General features: G+C 34.8%; 2 protein-coding genes across 6 annotated transcripts in view; one reads left to right on the forward strand and one right to left on the reverse strand.

The window, feature by feature from the left end:
- LOC136031546 (uncharacterized) overlaps positions 1-23,325 on the forward strand; it is a 611,644-nt gene that overhangs the window by 206,086 nt on the left and 382,233 nt on the right. The window lies entirely within an intron of this gene.
- The window catches only part of LOC136031580 (uncharacterized), a 171,463-nt gene that overhangs the window by 72,793 nt on the left and 75,345 nt on the right, over positions 1-23,325 (reverse strand). For both annotated transcript variants that reach the window (XM_065711253.1, XM_065711258.1), the window contains exon 3: positions 8,968-9,188. In XM_065711253.1, coding sequence (XP_065567325.1) covers positions 8,968-9,188 — 221 coding nt within the window. The remainder of the gene's footprint in view (positions 1-8,967; positions 9,189-23,325) is intronic.

The following is a 23,325-nucleotide window of genomic DNA, read 5'->3' on the forward strand; positions in this document are numbered from 1 at the left end:
GAGTTGACCATTTTATTGAACATAGTTAAAAGGTCCGGAGACTATGTTATTGAGAATGACAGCACCAACAGCCCTCAGGGCAATAGTTTTAAATTATGCCTTAAGGGCATATAAGATCTATTTAGAAAGGGTTATTGTGAAAATTCTAGAATGGGCTCATGTGATCGGAAATCAGAAGCTTTAGTTCCTTTTTTAACACTCAGAGTGATCAAAAGGTGAATCCCCTCCTAAGCCTCGTATTTTCCCAAAATGTATTTGATCAAAATTTTGAGATGGCCATTTGTTGTCGCAGAAAATTCAAAAAAAGTTCGTTCAACTGGAAGATATAAGGGTAATTTTTAACTGTCGAAAGTGATTGGACGCCAAGTAACACCCCTGTCACCCCCTCCATTTCCCCAAACACATCCAATCAAAATTTTGAGATAGCCATTTTGTTCAACGTAGTTGAAAAGTCTGGAAATTACGTCTTTACCGATACCCTCCCCCTCCTTCAACAGATCTCTAGGCAAGGATTGTAAGTTTTGCCCTGGGGGAATATAAGGTATATATAGAAAGGGTAGTCACATAAATTTTGGAGGGGGCCTAGTGGATCGGTAATCCGAAGTTCTAGTACCATTTTGAAGATTCAGAGTGATCAGAGCGTGGATAACCCCCAACACTTCGTATCATCCCGAGATAAATCTGATAAAAAATTTGAGATGCTCAATTTTTGTCTTAAAAACTTCAAAAAGAGCTTATTCAATTGAAAATTGAAAGGGCTTCTGCTCTTTTTTAATAGTCAAAAGTGGTAGGAGGGCAAATCAAACCCCCTCTCATGCCAACTGTTTCTCCAAACACGTCCAATCAAAATTTTAAGATAACTATTTTGTTCAACATAATTAAAGGGTCCAGAAATTATGTATTTGAGGATAACAACCCTCCAAGGCCACACCTCATATTTTCCCGAAATTCATCTGTTAGAAATTTTGAGATGGCCATTTGTTGTCTTAGAAACTTCAAAACCGCTCATTCGATTCGAAATCGAAAGGGTTATTGCCCTTGCCCTTTTTAATAGTCAAAAGTGATTGGAGGACAACTATCCCGCCTCCCACGCCCACCATTTCTCCAAGCAAAATTTCGAGATAGTGATTTTGTTCAACATAACTTAAAGGTCTGGAACTTATGTCTTTGAGGATGACAACCCCCCAGATCCCCTAGGACAAGGGTTTTAAGTTATGCCCTCTAGGTATACAAGGTATACATAGAAAGAGTGATCGTGTAAATTTCGGAGGGGGCTTATTGGATTGGTAATCAGAAGTTCTAATTATTTTTAAGCCTCGGAGTGATTGGAGGGTGTAAACCCCCCCCCCAAAAAAAATAATCGTATTTTACCAAAATGAATATAATAGAGATGGCCATTTGTTGTCATAGAAACTTCTAAAGCAGCTCATTCGCTTGGAAATTGAAAGGACCAGTGCCCTTTTTAATAGTTTAAAGTGATAGGAGGGCAACAATCCGCCCTCCCACGCCCACCACTTTTCCAAACATATATAATCTAAGATTTTAAATAGTCATTTTGTTCAACGTAGTTGAAAGATTCGGAAATTATGTATTCAAGGCTGACCCCCCCCCCCAGAGCTCTTGATTCAAGGGTTTTAATTTAAGTCCTAGGGGCAAATGAGGTACATTGAGGGATCGTATTAACTTCGGAGGAGATTTGTGGAGTTTGCAGTAAGAAGTTATAGTGCTATTTTTAAGATTCAGAGTGATCAGAGGGTGGATATCCTTCCCCACACCTCGTGTTTTCCCAAAATACATCTCATAGAAATTTTTAGATTGCCATTTATTGTCTTGGAAACTTCGAAAATAGCTCATTTGATTGGAAATTGAAAGGCCAGTGCCCACTGATTATAGTTGAAAGTGATTAGAGGGCAACAATCCCCCCTCCCATGCCCACTATGTCCTCAAACACATCCAAAAATTTTTTTTTTAAATAGCCATTTTGTTCGACGTAACTAAAAGGTCCAAAAAATTATGTGTTTGAGGATGACAACCCCCTGATAGCCCTCAGGGCAAGGTGTATACATATATATATATATATATATATATATATATATATATATATATATATATATATATATATATATATATATATATATATATATATATATATATATATATATATATATATATATATATTATATCATGAAAAGAGAAATCACCAATGCAACAGCACAAACACAAAAAAAAAAAAAAAAAAAGAGACAGAAGGAGAAAAGGAAGACTGTTTTTCTAAATTAGTGATTAATATAGACCAGCACTTGAATGAGGCCTTAACCCTACTCATCCATACAATCACATAGGTCAAACAGCATAGCCACACACAATCAACCATAAAGAATAATCCATGGACAGGCAGTCATGTCGTCAATAAGTATAAGTCGTCATTTACCAAACAATAGAAAAAATAATATAGACAAATAATTCAGAGGCAACACCCAACATAAGGGCTCACCAGGAGAATACACTGGCCTATATAGGGTTTCGCCACTCTAAATTCTCATATATATATATATATCATATATATATATATATATATATAGAAAGGGTTATCGTAAAAATCTCGGCGTAGGGGGCACATTGGATTTTTAATAAGAAGTTCTAGTGCCCTTTTTAAGATCCAAACTTTAAGATCCAACAAACTTTTAAGATCCTCCCAAAACTTGCACACCCTCATGTTTTCTTGAAATGCGTGTGATTTATTTTATTGGACAAATGTGATTAGAGGGCAACAAGCCCCCTACCCACGCCCATCAATTCCCAAAAAAACATTTAATCAAAATTCTAGATATAGCCATTTTGTTTAGCATAGTTGATAGTTCTCGAAATAATGTCTTTGACAACCTCATAGCTTCTCAAGACCAGAATATAATTTACACTTTACTGAGAACAAAATGCCTTTCAAATGTTTTCACTTTGTTTTTACTTGTTTAGAATGTTTCTGCTAGACATATGAAAGGGGAAGTCCCCCTCCTTGCACTCCAATTAAAGATTAGCGTCTGGTGCCTTTTATAAGATTAATGAGAAACTGGAGGACAAGTAGCCCTTCTCAAAAGTCTACTCATTTTCCGAACGCATCCAATGAAAATCTTGAGACAACCATTTGGTTCAGGAAAGTAGAACGGCCTAGCAACTATGTCCTTAGGGATAGTATGCATATCAACTCCCCATAATTGTGGAATTGGCCCATTATACTTTAAAACTAAATGTTGCTTTAAAATAAATCAGAAGGCATTGTGTTTATGGTGAACCAATAAGACACCTCAGCCATATATAGAGACCGACTGGGGGCTATTAAGTTGACACTTTTGGGGATACTAATATTACTACTTATTCTCTTCCAATTTAAATAAGTAAATAGTGTGTAAGTTTATCTAGGTTGTCGAAGAGCATATATAGAATCTTTTGGGAATGATATTAAGTTTTATTTTTCAGTTCAGCTTCAGAAGGTATAAAATTTAATTAAAATTATAATGTTTGAGTCGGGATTAAAAATTGCTGAAAAAGTTTCTCCAACGTACAAACAGCAACCCATACTATGGATTCTTTTAGAAAAAACTGAAAACAAAAACAACATTGAAAAAAATTACGTCAATGAAAAATGAACAGAAATTATTTAAATTTTTTTTCCGAATCACAAGTTTTTCAAAGAAAAGTAAAGAGTTCCATTAAGCCAAGATTGAACAAAAATAAGTCAAGTAATCTTCCAAGGGTATAACTACCACAAATCACTGTCAATAAATAAATGAAACTCAAAATTAACAGAAATTACAGTAAATAACCAAGTCAAACCGAAACCAGCAAAAGTAAATATGAGTAGGGCTGATAACCCCAATACCTGCTCAAGACCAGAACACAATTTGCAGTTTACTAAAAAAAGAAAAAAAAAAAACGTTTGAAATGTTTTCACCTCTCTTACTTTGATGCATAAGAAATTATTAGAACCTTAATGAACAAATGTCAGTATATGTCAATTAAAATGGCAATCCACGATCATTTGTTTGGTTTTTTTTTTGTTTTCAGTAAAGAATAAAATTGTGTTCCGGTCTTGAAAAGGCACAAGGATTATCAGCCCTATTCATGTCAATTTTCCTTGTTTGGGTTTGACTATGCTATATATTATAGTCTCTGTTTGTCTTGGGATTCATTTATTTATTGATAGTGATTTTTGGTAGTTTAACGCTTGGAAAATTATTTGACTTAATTTTTGCTCATTCTTGGCTTAAAAGAGCTCTTTACTTTTCTTTAAAAAACTTATCTTATAGAAAAAGTTTTTAAATTAATATCTTGTATGACTGACTGATCTGGAGTCGCAATTTCTACAGCAATTTCAAAAAGTCTAGATACTTGAAAACAAAGCAGTGAAGATCATACAATAATATGTCAAAGACCTAAATGATACAAATGTTCGTTTTAAGTCTTAAGGCTTGCTCAATGTAGGCCAACCACATGAGCATCAAGTGGCAGTTTTCGTTTTCCATGTGTGCATAATCAAGCCCCAGGCCTTTTTCATGACACTTACGGTGGTAACAGAGTTACTCATGAATATGACACGAAGAACGGTGAGAATTGGCGGGTTGAACTTAGGACTAACACAAGATTAGGATTTCAATTGTAGTTTCTTGGAACTACAGTCTAGAATTCTCTATCAGTGAGAATTACGACAGCTGAGTGTCTTTTAGAGTTTAAAACAAATTCAAAAGGACATTGTATTAAATGATGGTTCAATTGTGCATTTTGTTGGTTGGAAGGGAAGAATGTTTGGGTGGGAGTGGGTGGTAGGGAGAAATGGTTATTGGGTGGTAGTGGGAAGTGATGGGTTGATTGAAGGTGTGGCTGTTAAGGAGAGAGTAGGGCTGTCGGGAGGTGTTGGTTAATTTTGAAAGTGATGATGTTAAGGAGTTTGAATTATTTTATATTTTAGTTATTTTTTAACAATTTTTGTTATGCGTTGTTTGTTGGTTTGTTTAAAAAATATTTAAATTTGTCTTCTGCTCGCCAGCAAAGATATAGGGTATGCCATTATTTAGTAAATTTAAATTGTTAAGAGTAAAAATTATGTTAATGAATAAGGTCCTTATCAGAAGTGGCTGATGGTATCTTAGGGGGAAATTTTCGATTGCAAATAGGAATATTGGTGGAAATGCCTTATGTTTGATGAGGAGGAGCGACTTGTACAATAATTATTTGAGTGATATTTCATATGAAAATAAGACAAATGTAAAGAAAGTAGAACAAGCATTGAAATGTGAACCAAATAGGTGTGAAGTGGAGGCCATGGATAAAATTACTGAAAATCTGAAAGATGCAGCCAAACGACACAATAGTTAAATATTGTGCTAGCATATTAATAAAGGGAGAGAGAGTAGGCTAGTAAAACTGAATGTGTCCAAATTAAACATTACGGGGACACGATTAATAATAAGGAAAGAGTTAAACAGGGATATGCAAAACAGTTTGAGAATGTACTAAACCGTAATGCAGAAAAAAGAAAAGAAAGTAAAATATCGTTACATTTTGAATGAAAAGGAAGATTTATTTTATGAGGAAGAATAAGTGCCAATACTAAAATGATTAAGAAATAATAAGGCTCCAAGTACCGAGAGTGTGGTAAATGAGTTTTTCCAATATAGTGGTTAGGAAGTTAGAAAAGAGTTACTGAAGATTAAGAATAAGACTTTTGAAAAAGTTTTAGCAGGACCAATATTATTGTAGCCTCCAGCGTGAGCAGTAGTAATATGATTCCTAGGGCTTGGCGGAAATGTTTTGGTTTTGACAAGACGACCGATAATAATCTCACAATGACGAATAGTGCTGTATGCATTCTATCGCTTACAAGTTATTCTTCGCCCTGACAATAGAGTTTGCATCGTGGCATTTTTCTTAAAGGGGGGCCTCACAAACGAAAGCTGTGCCGTACGTTCCACGATTTTTTCTGTGAGGCCCATTACGAAGTCGCAACATCCCATCCGTGGATGTAATTCGTAATGGATTTGGCCCGGTTAGCAAGGGGCCCGGTAAGGTCGCATGGCTTGCCATCCCCAAAGGCTGGCAAGCCAAAGGCACTGGTGATGGTACTTTTTACACATAGAGATGCTCTAGATGAAGTTTTAAAAGAAGAACCGAGTTGTCATGGGAAGAACAGTTGATCCGGTGATCAAATTTTTAATCATAGATTTATGATCAAGAAGTGCCAGAGTTGCCACGCCCCCTTTAGCCGTCAGATGTATAGGTTATGATCTAGAGTTTGATTCAGCTGATAAAAGAGCTTTAGCAAAGATTTTATCCTAGTAGGATGTACCAGATAAATACATTATATATTTCCTTTTTGGGATATTTATTGAAAAGAAAAAAAACAGACCCCCTAAACTTTTTCCCCCTTAGCTGCTTAAGTATCTAAGGTATGATTCTGAATCATAGGTACTCCTACAAATGGAGGATTTGCTAGATGTTTTCCAGAGACTTTAAATGTGGATTGTTTAGGGTATATGACTGAATCTCCGTAACTAAAACAATAAGCTCCACGAAAAATGTGGGTCTATCCAGCTTTCTAGAGCTATAATAAAAGACAGTTTCAGATTGCTAGGAAAGGTTCTGAGGATGAAGGATGACAGATTGCCCAAGATCAGCCTTGTCGTGCAACAACCTAGGGACAAACGAAAAGCTGCATGTTGTTCCCGAGTGGGATGGAAGAATATTGTAAGAACAGATTCAGAGAAAGCAGGAACTTCTTGGGAGGTTCTGAAGAGGGAGGCTTTGAATAGATTGGAGTGAAGGAAGAGCCTGTGTGGCAGTGTTGGCCTCGTGTCGTACGTCGCAGTGAGTTAGTAGCAGTAGTAGTTTAATCAGCAGTAGTAGGTTCTGAGGATGATGGATGACAGGTTTGCCCAAGATCGTCCTTGTCGTGCAACAACCATATCTGTATGCATATAGTATGTTTTGATTTAGATGATTATCTTCCTTAATATTCCCAAAAAGTTTCACCTTACTAAACTCAACTTTTGGATTAGTAGTGTATATACTCCCTTTTGGCAAGTTTAACGTCCCCCTCGACATGCCCTGAAAGTAGAATATATTTTTTTTTATTTAGTTCAACACCCCCCACAGCAGTCCATCAAACTTTCACCTATATGACCTAGTCATGTTAGAAACAGTACTAGTGGCAGTAGTAGCAGTATGCACACAGAACCGTTTGGTTAGTTAAATATCCTTCCTCAACATGTCCTGATAGCTTTAACTTAATATTCTAGGGCTATTCCTTAGATACTGTTGCTTTGTCACCCTCAACACACCCTGAAAGTTTCAGCTGAATGCTATAAGCTTATACTCTAATACTCTAATATTGCTGATATGTACCTTTGACAATCTTATTATATGTATTGTGTTTTAACTTAGAACTTTCCCCGATACTTTCCTTTTGATACCCTAATATTGGAAGTGGAGTAGCAGTAGTATCAGTGATTGTAATAATACCGTTAGAAGTAAAAGTAACAATAGTAATAGTAGTAGTAGAAATAGTATGTACGGAGTGCCTTTTGTTTGTTCACCATTAAATGTATAGGATATCGCTGTAAGCCCTTTCCACAACCTGAATGCAATTAGTTTGTTTCGATTCATTTCAGCATCCCCCCTAACATTCCATAACTATTTCGCCTTAATTCCCTTACCGTGAGTGGTTGGCCTAAAACTAGTCATAGTAGTAGTAGTAGCAATAGTAGCAGCTGTAGTTATAGCAGAAGTAGTAGTAGTAGCAATAATAGTAGTAGTAGCAGCTCTAGTTATAGTAGTAGTAGTAGTAGTAGTAGTAGTAGTATTAACAATAATAGTAGCAGTAGTAGTAACAGTTGTAGTAGTAGTATGCAAATAGTGCGTTTTCGTTACTTCAACATTCCCATCAAAACACCCTATAGGTTTCAACTCACTACTTTGAGCCTTCTTGTTAGTTCAGCATCCCCCTCAACCTGTTCTAAAAAGGTCAACTGAACACTAATATTTAATACTCTAAGCTATTCTGGAGATATTGCTAATATTTTCTTTTGACGATCTGCAATGACAAAGTGTCCTCATTTAATTCAACATCCTACTTCAACATTACCATATAAATTTCATCTAAATAGCCTTACCCGTAGTGGAATTGTAGACTAGTAGTAGAAGTAGTACGCATAGAGTGCCATTTTAATAATTTTCCTTCTCCTTTTTATGTCCTGGAAGTTTCAACTTAATACTGAAAGATATTCTTGATACGCACTTTGACAACGTGTATGCTTATAGTGTTTTTTGATTGTCTGATTTGATTGTTATTTGAAGTTTGTTTGATTTAGTTAACTACCCATTCAACATTCCCTTAAACGCATTAATGTCCATAACCCTAAGAGTTGGTTCACTAGAAGTGGTAGTAGTAGAAGTAGTAGAAGTTACTTGTACAAGTACGAATTTCTTAGAAAAACTTCCTTTACGGAGAGTTTTTTATTTAATTCTTAGTGGTGTCTATTCGCTTTAAGTTTGACCTTGCTTGGTTCTATTTAATTTTTTTCTTTTTCGCGGAGAAACTTTTTGTTGAATCAAGTTCCAAGGGGAGAGGCTGAGACAGAAAAAATAATTTGAGCTCTTTGGGGAAGGCCTGAGATTAAGCTCTATTTCAATCATCAGAGAATCTACCAAAAATAGTCAATGGATTCAAGTTTTCTTTTAACCCATAATTGATTAGACATATAAGAGACGGGAAAAGTATTTCTTAGACCACGTAAAATCGTGCAGATTTTTCACATATGTAATCACGACAGGAATTATGTGGATGCTTAAATGCTTAAAAAATAGTTTAGGTTATTCATTCTACTGCTGCTTTGTGTTTGGGTTGTAGTTTCTGAAATACTTCACGGGGTCATGGAATTTGACGCCTATTTTATGCTAAAATACCAAAAGATTTACCAAAATGTTGACTCCAGGCAGATTGAATGACTTCATCCTGTCACTAGGAAATTCTTCCTCTGGAATATAGCAGAATATTTCTTCATTTCCTTTATACCATTTTAAAGAATAAAGACCATCATTTTCTAGGTCATATCTGCATTCAAGCATGACATCTTGACCCAATAAAACAGCTGATGGGACAACTAAGTCTATTAGCCTTATGGAATGTGAGCGTGGAGCTGAAAGAAAGAAAGAAAAAGAATAAGAATTAAAAATCTACAGTAGCACAATTGATTAAGGATTAAAAAGCTAAGTTATGAAACATAAGTAACGCAGCATTTGGTAACAAAACAAATTGCTCAGTTGTTTACTGCCATCATGGGCATCTGTTTACATCAAAATTTATTCTGTCTAAGAAATTATTTCTTATGCAATTCTACAACGTAATCTATATCGCTCCTTACGTGTGTTTTTGCAGTGCCCATGTATATTCCATAGTGTTAAGGCACGTCGGTAGTGAGAGAGAAATTAAGTGCATCAGCAGTGCATTGAAGGTGTCTGAGACAACAAGCGGAAAAAGGGAGGGAACCCGCTACAAGTGCCACATTTAACCACCAGTTTTTCGGTACCCTTAAATTGTGGGTAATAGTTGAGAAGGTCTTTGTACTTCCCTTGTTTCTGGACTGACTTGTTCACATGTCTACCTGTGTGCTTTCTGACGAACTGGCATGTTATATGTGGCGAATTGGCTGTGAATAGTGACTGCACGTCGCGATAATTATTCAGAGAAGAAACTATAGATATGGCTAGTTCTATTTATGGCTGTCCGGTGCTGAACTTTTTGCAGTGGTCCATCGCCAAGGCTAAGGAAACGATAATAAAAGGTGGCACTAAAATTTTCGTGAAAGATGCAATTAAGCATCTGATAACTTCAAATTTGCAATAGCATTGAACAGACAGAGACAAGGATTGCATTTTTGTCATCGTTTTGTCCAAAATTTTAAAGCTGCAATACGGACTTTAAGAGCGGAATGAAGGTTCGTCACTAATCAAGATAGCTGATCTATCGGATATTCCAATTTTCTCAGCAGACCTCCCTACAAAAGTGGCCTTGCACCTCAACGACAGCATCCAAATCCTAAATTTTCTGTAGGATAAACAGGAAATGTTTGTGCTGAGTCTAAGTTAAAACCTTCGTGCTGGCTCACCAATCCCCTTGTGTTACTGTGTTGCTTTTAAATATTTCTGACAATAATCATATTCACAATCCAGCAAATCAGCGTGATTTTGTCAAGAAACTTGGCTGTATTGAAAAGATGAAACATATTTTGAACCGAAAAAAGGACTAGTAGTTCAAATGATTGATAAAGTTTATACAGCTGTGGTGGTGGCTGCAATTCTTAGCAGTATAAAAATGTGGGCTAAGATTTAATAAATCGAATCCGTAGTCAAAGGTGACGCTTTAGCATTGCCTATACTAAAAGCCATACGGCTTCAATGTTTTATAATTATTGTTTTTTTTTTCCAGAGAAAATTCATATGGAAGATGTGGTTCTATAAACTTCGAAGGGGGCTCATTCGATTGTAAATTCAAAGTTCTAGTGCCCATTTTAAGAGTCAAAACTGATCTTAGGGCAAAAGTAAAACAGTTCAAAATAGGGATGATACTTTTTTATTGACAGTGAATAGATATAAAATTATTTAACTGGATATTTCGAACACATATACAGTGTTCATCATCAGCAGTAAAACTCTTATTTAACTGGATATTTCGAACACATATACAGTGTTCATTGGCGCATATATGGCTTTTATAGAAGGCATGTTCGTATTAGACTTCAGAGAGGGCTCATTTGATTGGAAATTGAAGTTATAACTTACTTTTTAAGAGATAAAAGACACCGGAGGGCAACTAGCTCCCCCCTAGTAGTAGAAGTAGTAGGCATAGAGTGCCATTTTAATAAGTTTCTTCCTCCTTTGTGTGTCCTTGTAGTTTCAACTTAATAGTGCTATTCTTGATGCGCACTTTGACAATGTGCATGCTTATAAAAACTTTTAAGGTAGCCATTTTTTTAAATAGTTCCAACATCAAATAACAAAAACTTTGGGGTCAACACAAACCCCCAGGGCCCGCTGGCAAGTGTTTTTAGTTATGTCCCGGGAGCATATAGGCTTTTATGTAGGAGGTGGTCCCATAGACTTCAGATGTGGCTCATTTGATTGGAAATTGAAAATTATAGACATCTTTTTACGAATCAAAAGTGATCTTCTTTTCCTCAAATGCTTCCGATCAAAATTTTGATATTGCCAGTTTTTTTGAAAGAGTCCAATGATAAGATAACAAAACTTCAGGGTTAACATAATTCCCCAATATCCCGGGGGAAGGTTTGTAGCTTATTCCCTGGGGGCATATAAAGTTTTATGAAAATAGTGGTCATAGAAACCCTGGAGGGGATTCAGGAGATTAAAAATTGAAGGTTCTCTTCTTAAGAGTCAAAAATGATCCCACAGCAACCAACACCCCCCTCCAGCCCTCTTTTCCCCAAATGCATTCGAGTGTGTTAATTATATAGCTATTTTGTTCATAACAGACCAAAGATCATGTAAAAAAAACTCCAGGAATAAAACAGGCCCCCAGAACCCGGGAGCAAGTCTCGTAAATTGTACCCCGGGGTGTATAAGGTTTTAATTGAAGAGATGATTGTATAAAACTGAGATGGGGCTCATTCGGTTGTGAATTGGTATTTCAAGTTTCCTTGTTAAGAGCCAAAAGTGATCACAGGGTAACTAGCCCCCCCCCCCAAGGCTCTTTTTTCTTCAAATTCATCGAATCAAAATTTTGAAATAGCCATTTTGTTCAAAATAGTTTAAAGAATAACTAACAAGAATTTAAGGGTCGACAAACCCCCCCCCCATTCCGGGGGAGGTGTTGTAAGTTATGTCCTGGGGGCAGATAAGGTTTTATGTAAAGGGTGGTTGTATAAAGATCAGAGGTGGTCCCTTTGATTGGAAATCGAAAGTTCTTGTTATCTTTTTAAGAGTCATCAAAAGTGATTGGTAGGCATATACCCCCCTCCCCCCAACACGCATAAGCACCGTCTTTCCCCTAAATATATCCGATCTGAATTTTGAAATTACAAGTTTGTTTGAAATAGTCCAGTGATCAGTTAGTAAGAACTTTGAGGTTAAAATACCCCCCCCCCCCCAAAGCCCCGGGGAAGAACCTTTAACTTATGCGTAGGGATCATAGAGAGAGAGAGAGAAGCTTTATTAAATTCACAACAACAAAATAAATTAACCAGCATAGCCACTACTAGAAGGTTAGATATCCTGTTCGTAGTGACTCAATGATTTAATTAATTGACATTATTAATAACATATAAATAAATATACAAAAAAAAAATGAAAAGAAGAAAGAGAGAAAGAAAAAACCACTAAGCCCTCACAAGAAAACTGCTCTCATCCGGCATCTCGACCACGTAGGACCTTTTTGACTTGTAATTTAAATGAAGAAACTGATTCGGAGCCCCTAAAGCTGTCCGGAAGGCTATTCCAGAGGCTTAAACTCGCATGGCGAAACACATGAGCTGATCTCACTGCATTTCTTATTTCAGATACTAGCATATCCACATTTCTATGATGATAAGAATAACAATCAGAATTAGTAGAATAAATATCCACAAAACAAGCTGGTGAAACACCATTTAAACATTGGTATGCCAATGATAGAAAATAAGAACTTTGAGGTTAAAATATCCCCCCCCCAAATCCCCAGGGAAGGGGTGTAACTTATGCCTAGGGGGTCATAGAGAGAGGCTTTATTAAATTCACAACAACAAAATCAATTAACGAGCATAGTCACTACTAGAAGGTTAAATATCTTGTGCGTAGTGACTCAATTAATTAATTAATTGACATTATTTATAACATGTAAATAAATATACAAAAAAAAATAATGTAAAGAAGAAAGAGAGAAAGAAAAAACGACTAATCCCTCACAAGAAAACTACTCTCATCCGGCATCTCGGCCACGTAAGAACTTTTTGACTTGTGATTTAAATGAAGAAACCGATTCGGAGCCCCTAACGCTGTCCGTGAGGCTATTCCAGAGGCTTACACTCACATGGCAAAACACATTAGCTGAACTCACTGTAATTTTTTTTTCAGATGGTAGTTTACCCACATTTCTAGTAAGATAAGAATGATAATCATAATTAGTTGACAAAAATATCCACAAAACAAGCTGGTGAAATACCATTTAAACATTGGTATGCCAATGTTAATAACTGGTGATCCCGTAACTGACCAACCTTTAAAATTTTAAAATAGAAATAACAAATATGTGAATCACTAAAATTAGAACAGATTAAAATTAGAAAAGACGAACTGCTTTATTCTGAATTGTCAGAATTCTTCTATAACTAGCATAAAATGCCTGCCCAAAGGACACACCCACATGCAATATAAGGTTGAATAATCGCACCATAAATAATCTTTGAAACAGAAATTGGGAAAAATCACAAAAACGACGATGTGAACCTAGGCCCCTTGCTGCATTGGACGATACAATTTCACTGTGTTTTTTTCCTATTTAAATTACAGTCAACAAAAAATCCCAAATATTTTGTTCCATAAACTTGATTAATTATTGCATCACCAAAGTAAACACTATTCAAAAGATTTATAACAACACCAGTACGGCTAAAAATCATATAATTAGTTTTACTAGCATTAACACTCAAAGAATTCAGATTAATAAGTACATTTAGGTTCTGCAAGACATCATTTCCGCGAACTACAAGATCTATAAGTTTTGCCTCTTTTTTTTTTTTTTGACTTTAATAACTCTCTTTATTAACTACTAATTACAAAAACTATAAATACACACAACCGCCCTGGGGAAGGCTCAAAGAGCCTGATGTTGGACGGCTGCAATCCTCTGATTCTCAACCTAAATTAATACGAAAAAACAAAAAAAAAAAAACAGAAACTAAAAAAACGGAAACTAAAGAAGGACAAAACACTCTCACTCAATTACTCCTTAATACCAGAATATAAATAAATAAAAGCTAACAATAATTAAAAAAAAGAAGAAAAAGAAAAAAAAAGAATTATCTCCCCACTTCCAATAAATGTTTTTTTAAATTTACTTTAAACAACCCAATATGTTCCGCCTCCCTAATGCCAGCTGGGATATCATTCCAAATGGCTGGAGCTAAATACCTAATTCCGAAAGCTGCACGTGTGGTGTTTCGGTACTCAACAATAAAATTATCTGCCTCTCTAGTCTCATACCCATGGAGTGAACGATTTACTCGAAAAAAACTGGTAAAAACTGGAGGACATACATCATTGCAACATCGATACGCAAAAACAGCAGCTTGATAATCTCGAATCTGACCAATGTTAAGCACTCGTAATTTCTTAAAACATGACGCGGTATCATTCACATTTTCTACATAATTACCAAAAAGACGTACTATTTTATTTTGTAGAATCTGCACTCTTTTAAAATTTGCATAGAAATTACTAGACCAAAGGACACAACCATAAGAAATATAAGGCGCAACAATGGTGTGGTATAATAATAAACGAACTGGTAATGGTAAAACATGCTTTAATCGACGCAAAATTCCCAAACCTCTAGCAACTTTAGCTGCAACAAGATCACTATGGTTCTTCCAAGACAGATTACAATCAAGCTGGAACCCCAAATAACGCACTTCATGCAGTTGTGACAGGGGCCTGCCGTTAAAAAAATATCTTTTTATCAACAAATGGAGGCTTACCAACTCTCCTATAAATCATAAAATTAGTTTTATTAACGTTTACTGACAAAAGGCTCAAACTTGTAAATACAAAAAATGCCTTTAATACCCTATTAACTTTCAACAACAAATCATCGACAGATTGACTAGAAATAGTTAAAGCTGTATCATCCACAAAAGTCGTAATACAACACTCAGGTAAGTAGAAACGCATTGAATCAACATACACAAGGTACAAAAGTGGTCCCAAAACAGACCCCTGAGGTACACCACACCTCACTTGAAAAGGAGAAGAAAACACATCATTTAATACAACTTGAATAGATCTACCACTTAAAAAACTATTAAACCACTTTAAATAATTACCACGAACTCCAAATGATTGTAGACGTTTGAGTAGTATATTAAAATCCACTGTATCGAATGCTTTTCTAAAATCGATGAAAACGGTCAAAGGGATTTCACCACGTTCAAAGCATTTATTTACAGTATCACAAAGGGAATGCACGGCATCCGACGTCGAGTGACCTTTCCTAAAGCCAAACTGGTTTTCACTTAACATCCCCGTTTTCATAAGGTGATCATAAAGCCTTTTATGCACAATTTTTTCAAATATTTTCGAAAACAAGGGTAGGTTTGATATGGGTCTATAATTTTCAATTTCTAGCTTAGAGCCACCTTTGTGAAGGGGGATTACTTTTGCCCTTTTAAGCGCATCAGGGAATATACCGGTTTGGAGGGAAAGATTGATGATAAGGACTAGACATGGCATTAAATAACACATCACTGACTTAAAAGTTTTCAGATTAATGCCATCAATCCCTGCTGAATTCGATTTGATTGTTTTCACAACCTTCAGAATTTCATCTCCAGTACAAGGCTGAAATTCAATTTCATTTCCGATTCCTCTATCATCCACAAATTCATCTTTCATTAAATCATTATTAAAGTTCACCAACCCTTGCGCCTGTACGTTTTGCCCAACACTTGAAAAAAACTCAGCAAATTTAGTCGTGATACTTATTTCATCATTAACAAATTCACCTTGAATCAGTAGCGAATTAGGTGGACCTTCTTTCTCCCCTCCCAATAGGTCATTAATAACTTTCCAAATTCTTTTAGTATTATCCTTATTTAAACTCAATTGGTTGGCAAAGTATTCTTTTTTAGCCTTTCTTCTCATAGAGTTTACTTTGTTGCGTGTTATTTTGAATTTTTCCAGTTTAATGGCACATCCACTATTTAAATATTCAACATACGCTTGATTTCTCAAATCTGACACTTTAAGAATTTCAATAGTTATCAAGGGCTTCCTGGGTTCACGCTTACGGGGTTTCAAGAATTTCACTGAGCAAGTCTTATCATAAATTGGCTGTACGACCCACGATCAAATGCACCAGAAGCGTTATCTTTCATAACCATAATCCCACTAAAATCAATGGTACTCAACTCTTCACCAAACCTCTGTAAATTCACCTTTTTCAATGACCTAGTCATTACTTTTTTTATTTTATTTCTTTTTATTCGACCACAAGGTACCGCTCCAACAACTGGGAAATGGTCCGAACAAGGGTATAGAACCACATCGGCATAACTACGGTCCAGATACTTAGAACCAACAAAAATATTATCAATAAGAGTGGCTGAATGACTCGTAACACGTGTTGGAATATTTACTATGGGGAAAAGATCATGAGCAACCATCAAATTAAGAAAATCAAAATTCGCTCCATTCAATGTAAGCAGATCAAAGTTGAAATCACCCATACAAATAAAATCTAAACCTGTCCGAGACACCTCACAAGCAAGCTGATCAAACCCACGTTCAAAATCTTCCCAGCTAGCACTTGGTGGCTTATACACAACACTAATCAAAAATTTACTACTTCCCATATCTAATTCCAGGCTAAAACTTTCAAATTTACCCTCTAACCAAACATCAATATCATTTCTAACATGGTATGTCAACAACTTAGAAATCAAACACGCAATTCCCCCTTTATAAAGTGACGTCCGGTTTTTAATCTCCAAATTATAATCTGGAAAAGAATACAATGAGACAAAGTGTTCCTGACTCAAAAAACTTTCGCAAATACCAATAAAACTAACTCTACCTTGAGAATCCGAGAGAAATTGCAACACATCCTCATAACACGTGGTTAGGTGGCAATTCCAGGCACATAAACTCAGTAAATGAGATTCCACAGGGTTTATCTGTGAATATTGAACATAAACACTGTTTCTCAACTGTTTAAATTTAACTTGGTTCATACAAGGTTCAATATCGTTTGCTATTTGTGCCGACAAAACCTGTTCAAGGAGAAAAGGTCGGCTCATTAAATCATTCAGTATAGACGCAGCGAGAGTAAATGAAATCTCATACCAAAACAAATCGCTCTAAATGGAAAAAAAAAGCAAGAAAGAAAAAATACACATAAAAAACCTTACAAAAAAATAAACAAATGTAAAAAAAACACTAATCATAACATATGAAACAAAGTAACTAAATACAGTCGGTAATAGAACGGATTTTCATGACTGTTGACCCTGCACTAGGCTTTGCCAAAATTTGACCCTGATCTGACCAGGCATTTTGTTGACCATACTTGTCTTTCGCTGCGTTCAAAATGTCCCGGCGACGTTTAGTTAGAGACTCCGATACAAAAACACCAGTTGAAGCAAGTTTAGCTTTTGCTTTAAACACTCTACGGGCCACATCTTTGCGAGAAAATTTAACTACGATCGGAGCAACTCTAATAGACCTTTCTTCATGCTGTGTAGTCGGATTATTCAATCGGAGACGGTATACATTAATCAAATCAGAAGAGGAGACGTCTGTCACAGACATTTTGCTATTTATAATGCGAGATATTGTCGTACGAGTGTCTACACCAGGTAACTGCTTTACCCCATGAAAAACAAGACTATCGAGTAAGGATTCTTGATCATAATCATCAAGCTTTTTTTCTATTCTACTAATCCTCTCCTCCAAATTTTCAATTTGATTTCTCAGACTACTTAGAGTCTGCTCAATTTTTACAAACTTTGGATTAAACTCGAGTGTTACTGAGTCAAAAACCTGGCTGACTCTCAGTTCAGTAGCCTCTTTCAGTGACCATGGGTCTTTAAACTTTTCAGTCACTTTCTTTGTTATATTATCCAGCAGATCACTTCTTGTCTTCTCTAGTTGGGCTTCAGTTGCAACTAATTTGTCATAAATTGGGGCAATACTTGAAGAAACTGAGTTAGACCCTAATTTATCACTTGCTTTCAGGGCTAAAAAAGTCTTAGAAAGAGTTTTATAAACTTCAGGGGTATTATCAAGTTCAACAATTGCTTTTTTGACAGCAGGTGTGGATGAATCTATCGTTTTAGGGTTATATTCTTGAAGATTCGCTTCTATTAGCCTAAATTCATCATGACTACCGTAACAAAAGACCAGATAAGTGGGCTTTCCGTACGAATCCTTTCCTATTTGCAAAATTCTCACAGGCCATAGGGGGTAGTTCTTGAATTTAGCTAGCGCAACATCAAACTGTTTGAAACGCTGCATCTTTAACAGTATCTTATTTTTAGAAATCTATAAACAGAGCAAAAAGACCCTACAGTAGTTATTGCTGTGTCGTCCACAAATGTTTTAAGAACTGCACCAGTAAGATAAAATCTTAGCGTATCAACACATGGTAGAAATAAAACTGGTCCCAAAACAGATCCTTGAGGAACTCCAAAATACAGTTGTGATGCAGTACTTGTACAATCATTTATCACATCTCGCATTGATTTTCCATGCACATAGGATCTAAACCACTGAAAACAAGTATCCCTAATACCCAAATTACTAAGTCTACGCAGCAATAATTCAAAATCAACCGTGTCGAAAGCCTTTTTAAAGTCAATAAAAATTATTAACAGAATCTTTCCACTTTCAAATCCAATGCTGACATTATCAAGCAAATGATGCTTTGCATGACTTGTTGAGTGGCTCTTTTTAAATATCAACTGAGTATTACATAACATTTTATTTTTCGCAGAGGCACTTAATGTGGTAGGGATGGTCGTATAAACTTGGTAGAGCACTTTTTTGATTGGAAATAGAAAGTTATAGGGCATTCTTCCTCCAAAAGTTAATCGAAAGTTATAGTTATGCCCTGGGGGCTTGTACGGTTCTAATGCAAGAGCTGCTCGTAAATACTTTGCAGGGGATTCATTTGATTGGAAATTAAAAATTCTGGCTTAATTTTTGAGAGTAAAAAAGAGATCGGAAGTCAACTAGTCCCCCTGCCCTTTCCTCCAAACACATCCAATAAAAATTTTTAGATAGCTATTTGATTGAAAGTATTTCAAACGTCAGATAATAAAAACTCCTGGGTCGATACAGCCCCCTAAAACCCAATGGGAAGTGTTTTAAGTTATACCCAGGAGGTCTATAAGGTTTTTATGCGATGGGTGATCGTATAAACTTCGAAAGCAAGTTATTTGATTGGAAATTGAAAGTTCTAGTTACCTTTTCAACAGTCAAAAGTCATCGGAGAATATTTACCTCCCCCTCACCCTCTTTTCCTAAAATACATTCGATAAGTTTGAGATAGGTATTTTCTTTGAAATAGTCCAACGATCAGATAACAAAGACTTCAGGGTTAGCAAACACTTCCCACAAAAGGTGGGGGGATCTACGGATTGTAGGTTGTGCCCCGGGGTATACAAGGTTTTTTCGGAAGAGTTGGTGGTTTAAACTTTGGAAGAGACTCAAATGACAAGAAATTCAAAGTTCTAGTTCCCTTCTTAAAAGTAAAAAGCTAACTAACCACATATGCCACATATGGGAGCATATATGGTTCTTATAGAAGGGGTGCTAGTGTGAACTACGGAGAGAACTCATTTAACTAAAATTGGAAGTTCTAGTCCCATTTTTAAGAGTCAAAAGAGATCGGAGGGCAACTAGTCCCACCCCGCCCGGGCCCTCTTTCCCAAATGCATGGGCTCCCAGAGCCCGGGGGAAAATGTTTTAAGTTATGTACCGGGTTGTATAAGGTTTTTATGTAAGAGCGTTTTTATAAACTTAAGAAGTGGCTCACTTTATTGGATATTGAAAGTTCTTGTTACTTCTTTGAGAATTAAAAGTGAAAGGAGGGCATCTACCCCCTCCCTCGCACATACCCTCTTTCCCGCAAACACATTCAATCTAAATTTTAAGATAGCCTTTTTGTATTAAATAGTCCAACGATCAGATAACTAAAACTTCGAGGTCAATATACCCCCTCGCCTTTTCCCAGAGCCTGTGTGAAGGCCTGTAACTTATACCTGGTGGCAAATGAAGTTTTTTTGGAAAAGACAAACTTCATAGGAGACTCAAACGACCATAAATTGAAAGTTCTAGTTTAATATTTAAAAGGAAAAAGTAATCTAATGGCAACTAGACCACTTCTCCCCGCCACCAACCGTTTTCACAAATTTGTCCGATCAAATTTTTGGGGGATTTCATCTTGTCCAAAATAGACCAGAGATTATCAAATAAAAACAACGAGGTTTTTTCAACCCGCAAGAACCAAGGAAAAGTGTTTTAAATTATGCCTAGGGGGAATAAAAGGTTCTTATGGAAAGAATAATCGTATAGACTTCAGAGGGGGCTCATTATATTGGAAATTGAAGTTCTAGTTCTTTTTTTAAGAGTCAGAGGGGACGGGAGCGCAGCTAGTCCCCCCTGCTCACTTTACCCCCATTCCATCCGATCAATTTTTAGATCGCCATTTTGTTAAAATAAGTCAAAACATTAAACAACAGAAACCTTAGGATCAAAACAACCCCCAAAGACCGGGGGTAAGTGTTATATATTGTGCCCTGGGGGTATACAATGTTCTTTCTTGAGGGTTTTGAAAAGAGTTTAAAGATCAGATAAGCCTAACCCCAACTCCCACTCAAAAACTTATAAACGATATTTTTTTTTCCAAAACTTGAGGGTGATGGCCACTTGCCTTCTCTGCATGGTCCAGCCTCACCCTTAAAATACTTATTAACAATATTTTATTCTAAAAGTTATGGCAAACCACCTCTGGTCCTACATGGCCTGACCCCCAAAAGAAACTTATTAGTGATATTTTATTCCAAAGATCAAGGGAGCTCACCCCTGGCCCTCCCTCCATGCCCCCCTCCAAAAACAGCAATAACAAAAAGAAAAACTTATTAAGCATATTTTTTCCAAAAATTATAGGAATTCAGTTTGACATTATTAAATCTTTCCAAAACTGTTCGAAGACACCTATATTCTTCACTACGAACAAGAGTTTGGCTACTGTCCGTTTCCCTAACGGTAAAAGCATAAGGCCTACTGCGTATTTGGCAAATTACTAAAGCGAATTATATGACAAATGTTTCTCTTGTACTTACTACAACATTCAAAATAAAATGAAAATTTCAGTGAAACCATGCCAGACCAATAGGCCTGCTAGGCTTTGCGGCTTTTACTATTCCCAAAGTTTTTGGGATTTCCGCGAAAATCTTGCAAAAATGGGGCTTCAAAAACACTTAGACCTAGATGTTCCAAAGCCTTAAATCTCGTCCTGAGCAAAACAAAATCTTAAGCTGGTGAACTTTCTACAATTAGTATTATTATAAATCAAATATTAAGCTTAATTTTATCACTTCCTGCCAATACTTTCAATTTATTTTGCAATAAAAAAGTATTTTTTTAAAAACAAATTTTGAAAAACTTGAACTTTGGAAATAAATAACGAACGGAAATTAATTAAAAAACTTTCCGAAAAGGCAGTTTTCTAATGAAAAGCAAAGACCATTTTAAAATTAATATCGGAAGAACTCTAAGCCTACAATAACTCATACTCAAAATGTCAAGAAATTACTATTAAAGAACAAATGAAACCCAAAACGAACAGCAAATAAGCAAATAATAATAACAAACAAACATACAATAGGTACTAATATAAATGAGTAAATAAATCTTAAAACAAGTGAAACTTAAACTCAATATGCAAATCATATACATATATATATATATATATATATATATATATATATATATATATATATATATATATATATATATATATATATATATATATATATATATATATATATATATATATATATATATATATATATATATATATATATATATATATGTATAAATATACATATATATACATATATATATATATATATATATATATATATATATATATATATATATATATATATATATATATATATATACATATATGCATATATATATATATATATATATATATATATATATATATATATATATATATATATATATATATATATATATATATATATATATATATATATATATATATATATTGAAAAGTTTAAACAAGAGATTTCTAATGTTGATTTGAATAATAAAGTTGAAAACCTAGATGATATAAATATAAGTTTTCAAAGATTTTATGATACATTGATCTCTATTTTGAGTAAAACTTGTGATATATATATATATACATATATATATATATATATATATATATATGTATATATATATATATATATATATATATATATATATATATATATATATATATATATATATATATATATATATATATATATATATATATATATATATATATGTATATTTATATCTATATATATATATCTATATATATATATATATATATATATATATATATATATATATATTTATATATATATATATATATATATATATATATATATATATATATATATATATATATATATATATATATATATATATATATATATATATATATATATATATATATATATATATATATATTTATACATATATAAATATATATAATATATATATATATATATATATATATATATATATATATATATATATATATATATATATATATATATATATATATATATATATATATATATATATATATTAATATATATATATTATATATATATGTATATACTAGCTGTTGGTGGGGGCGCTTCACGCCCCCCCAAACCCCCCGCGCGCGTAAGTCGTTACGCGCCATGTTAGTTACGCGCCATTGTAGTTGTGTCCCTGTGTTCCACCTGTGAATATAGATATATATTTATGTGTGTTTAATTACGTAAAACTTGCGAATATACAACATTCTTCGCTGTCCCATTGTCTGTGCATATGAATAGATTGTCAGGTTTAGCGACTCTAGAACATGCAACATATAATTATCCATGGGAAAAACAATCCGTATTCAGATCTATACCTCATTATTCTAATGATTGCCCTTGAGCTTTGTTGATGGTGATTGCTAATTGAACATTCCCTGCCGTCATTTGTGTCCTGGTGTCCCGGTCTGTAATTTCCCTTTGAGTGTCCCGGCCTGTAGTGTCATCTTATAATGACGTCATATACAAAGTCTTATATACTTATATCTTGCGAATATACAACATTCTTCGCTGTCCCATTGTCTGTGCATATAAATAGATTGTCAGATTTACCGACCCTTGAACATGCAACATATAATTGTCCCGGTTGTTATTTATATTCCCTGTGTCCCGGTCGTTATTTGTGTCCCGGTGTCCCAGTCTGTAATTTCTCTTTGAGAGTCTGGGTCGTCTGTCCCCTGTGTCCCGGTGTCCCGGT

Source organism: Artemia franciscana, chromosome 1, assembly GCF_032884065.1.
Source record: "Artemia franciscana chromosome 1, ASM3288406v1, whole genome shotgun sequence".
NCBI classification, from domain to species: domain Eukaryota; kingdom Metazoa; phylum Arthropoda; class Branchiopoda; order Anostraca; family Artemiidae; genus Artemia; species Artemia franciscana.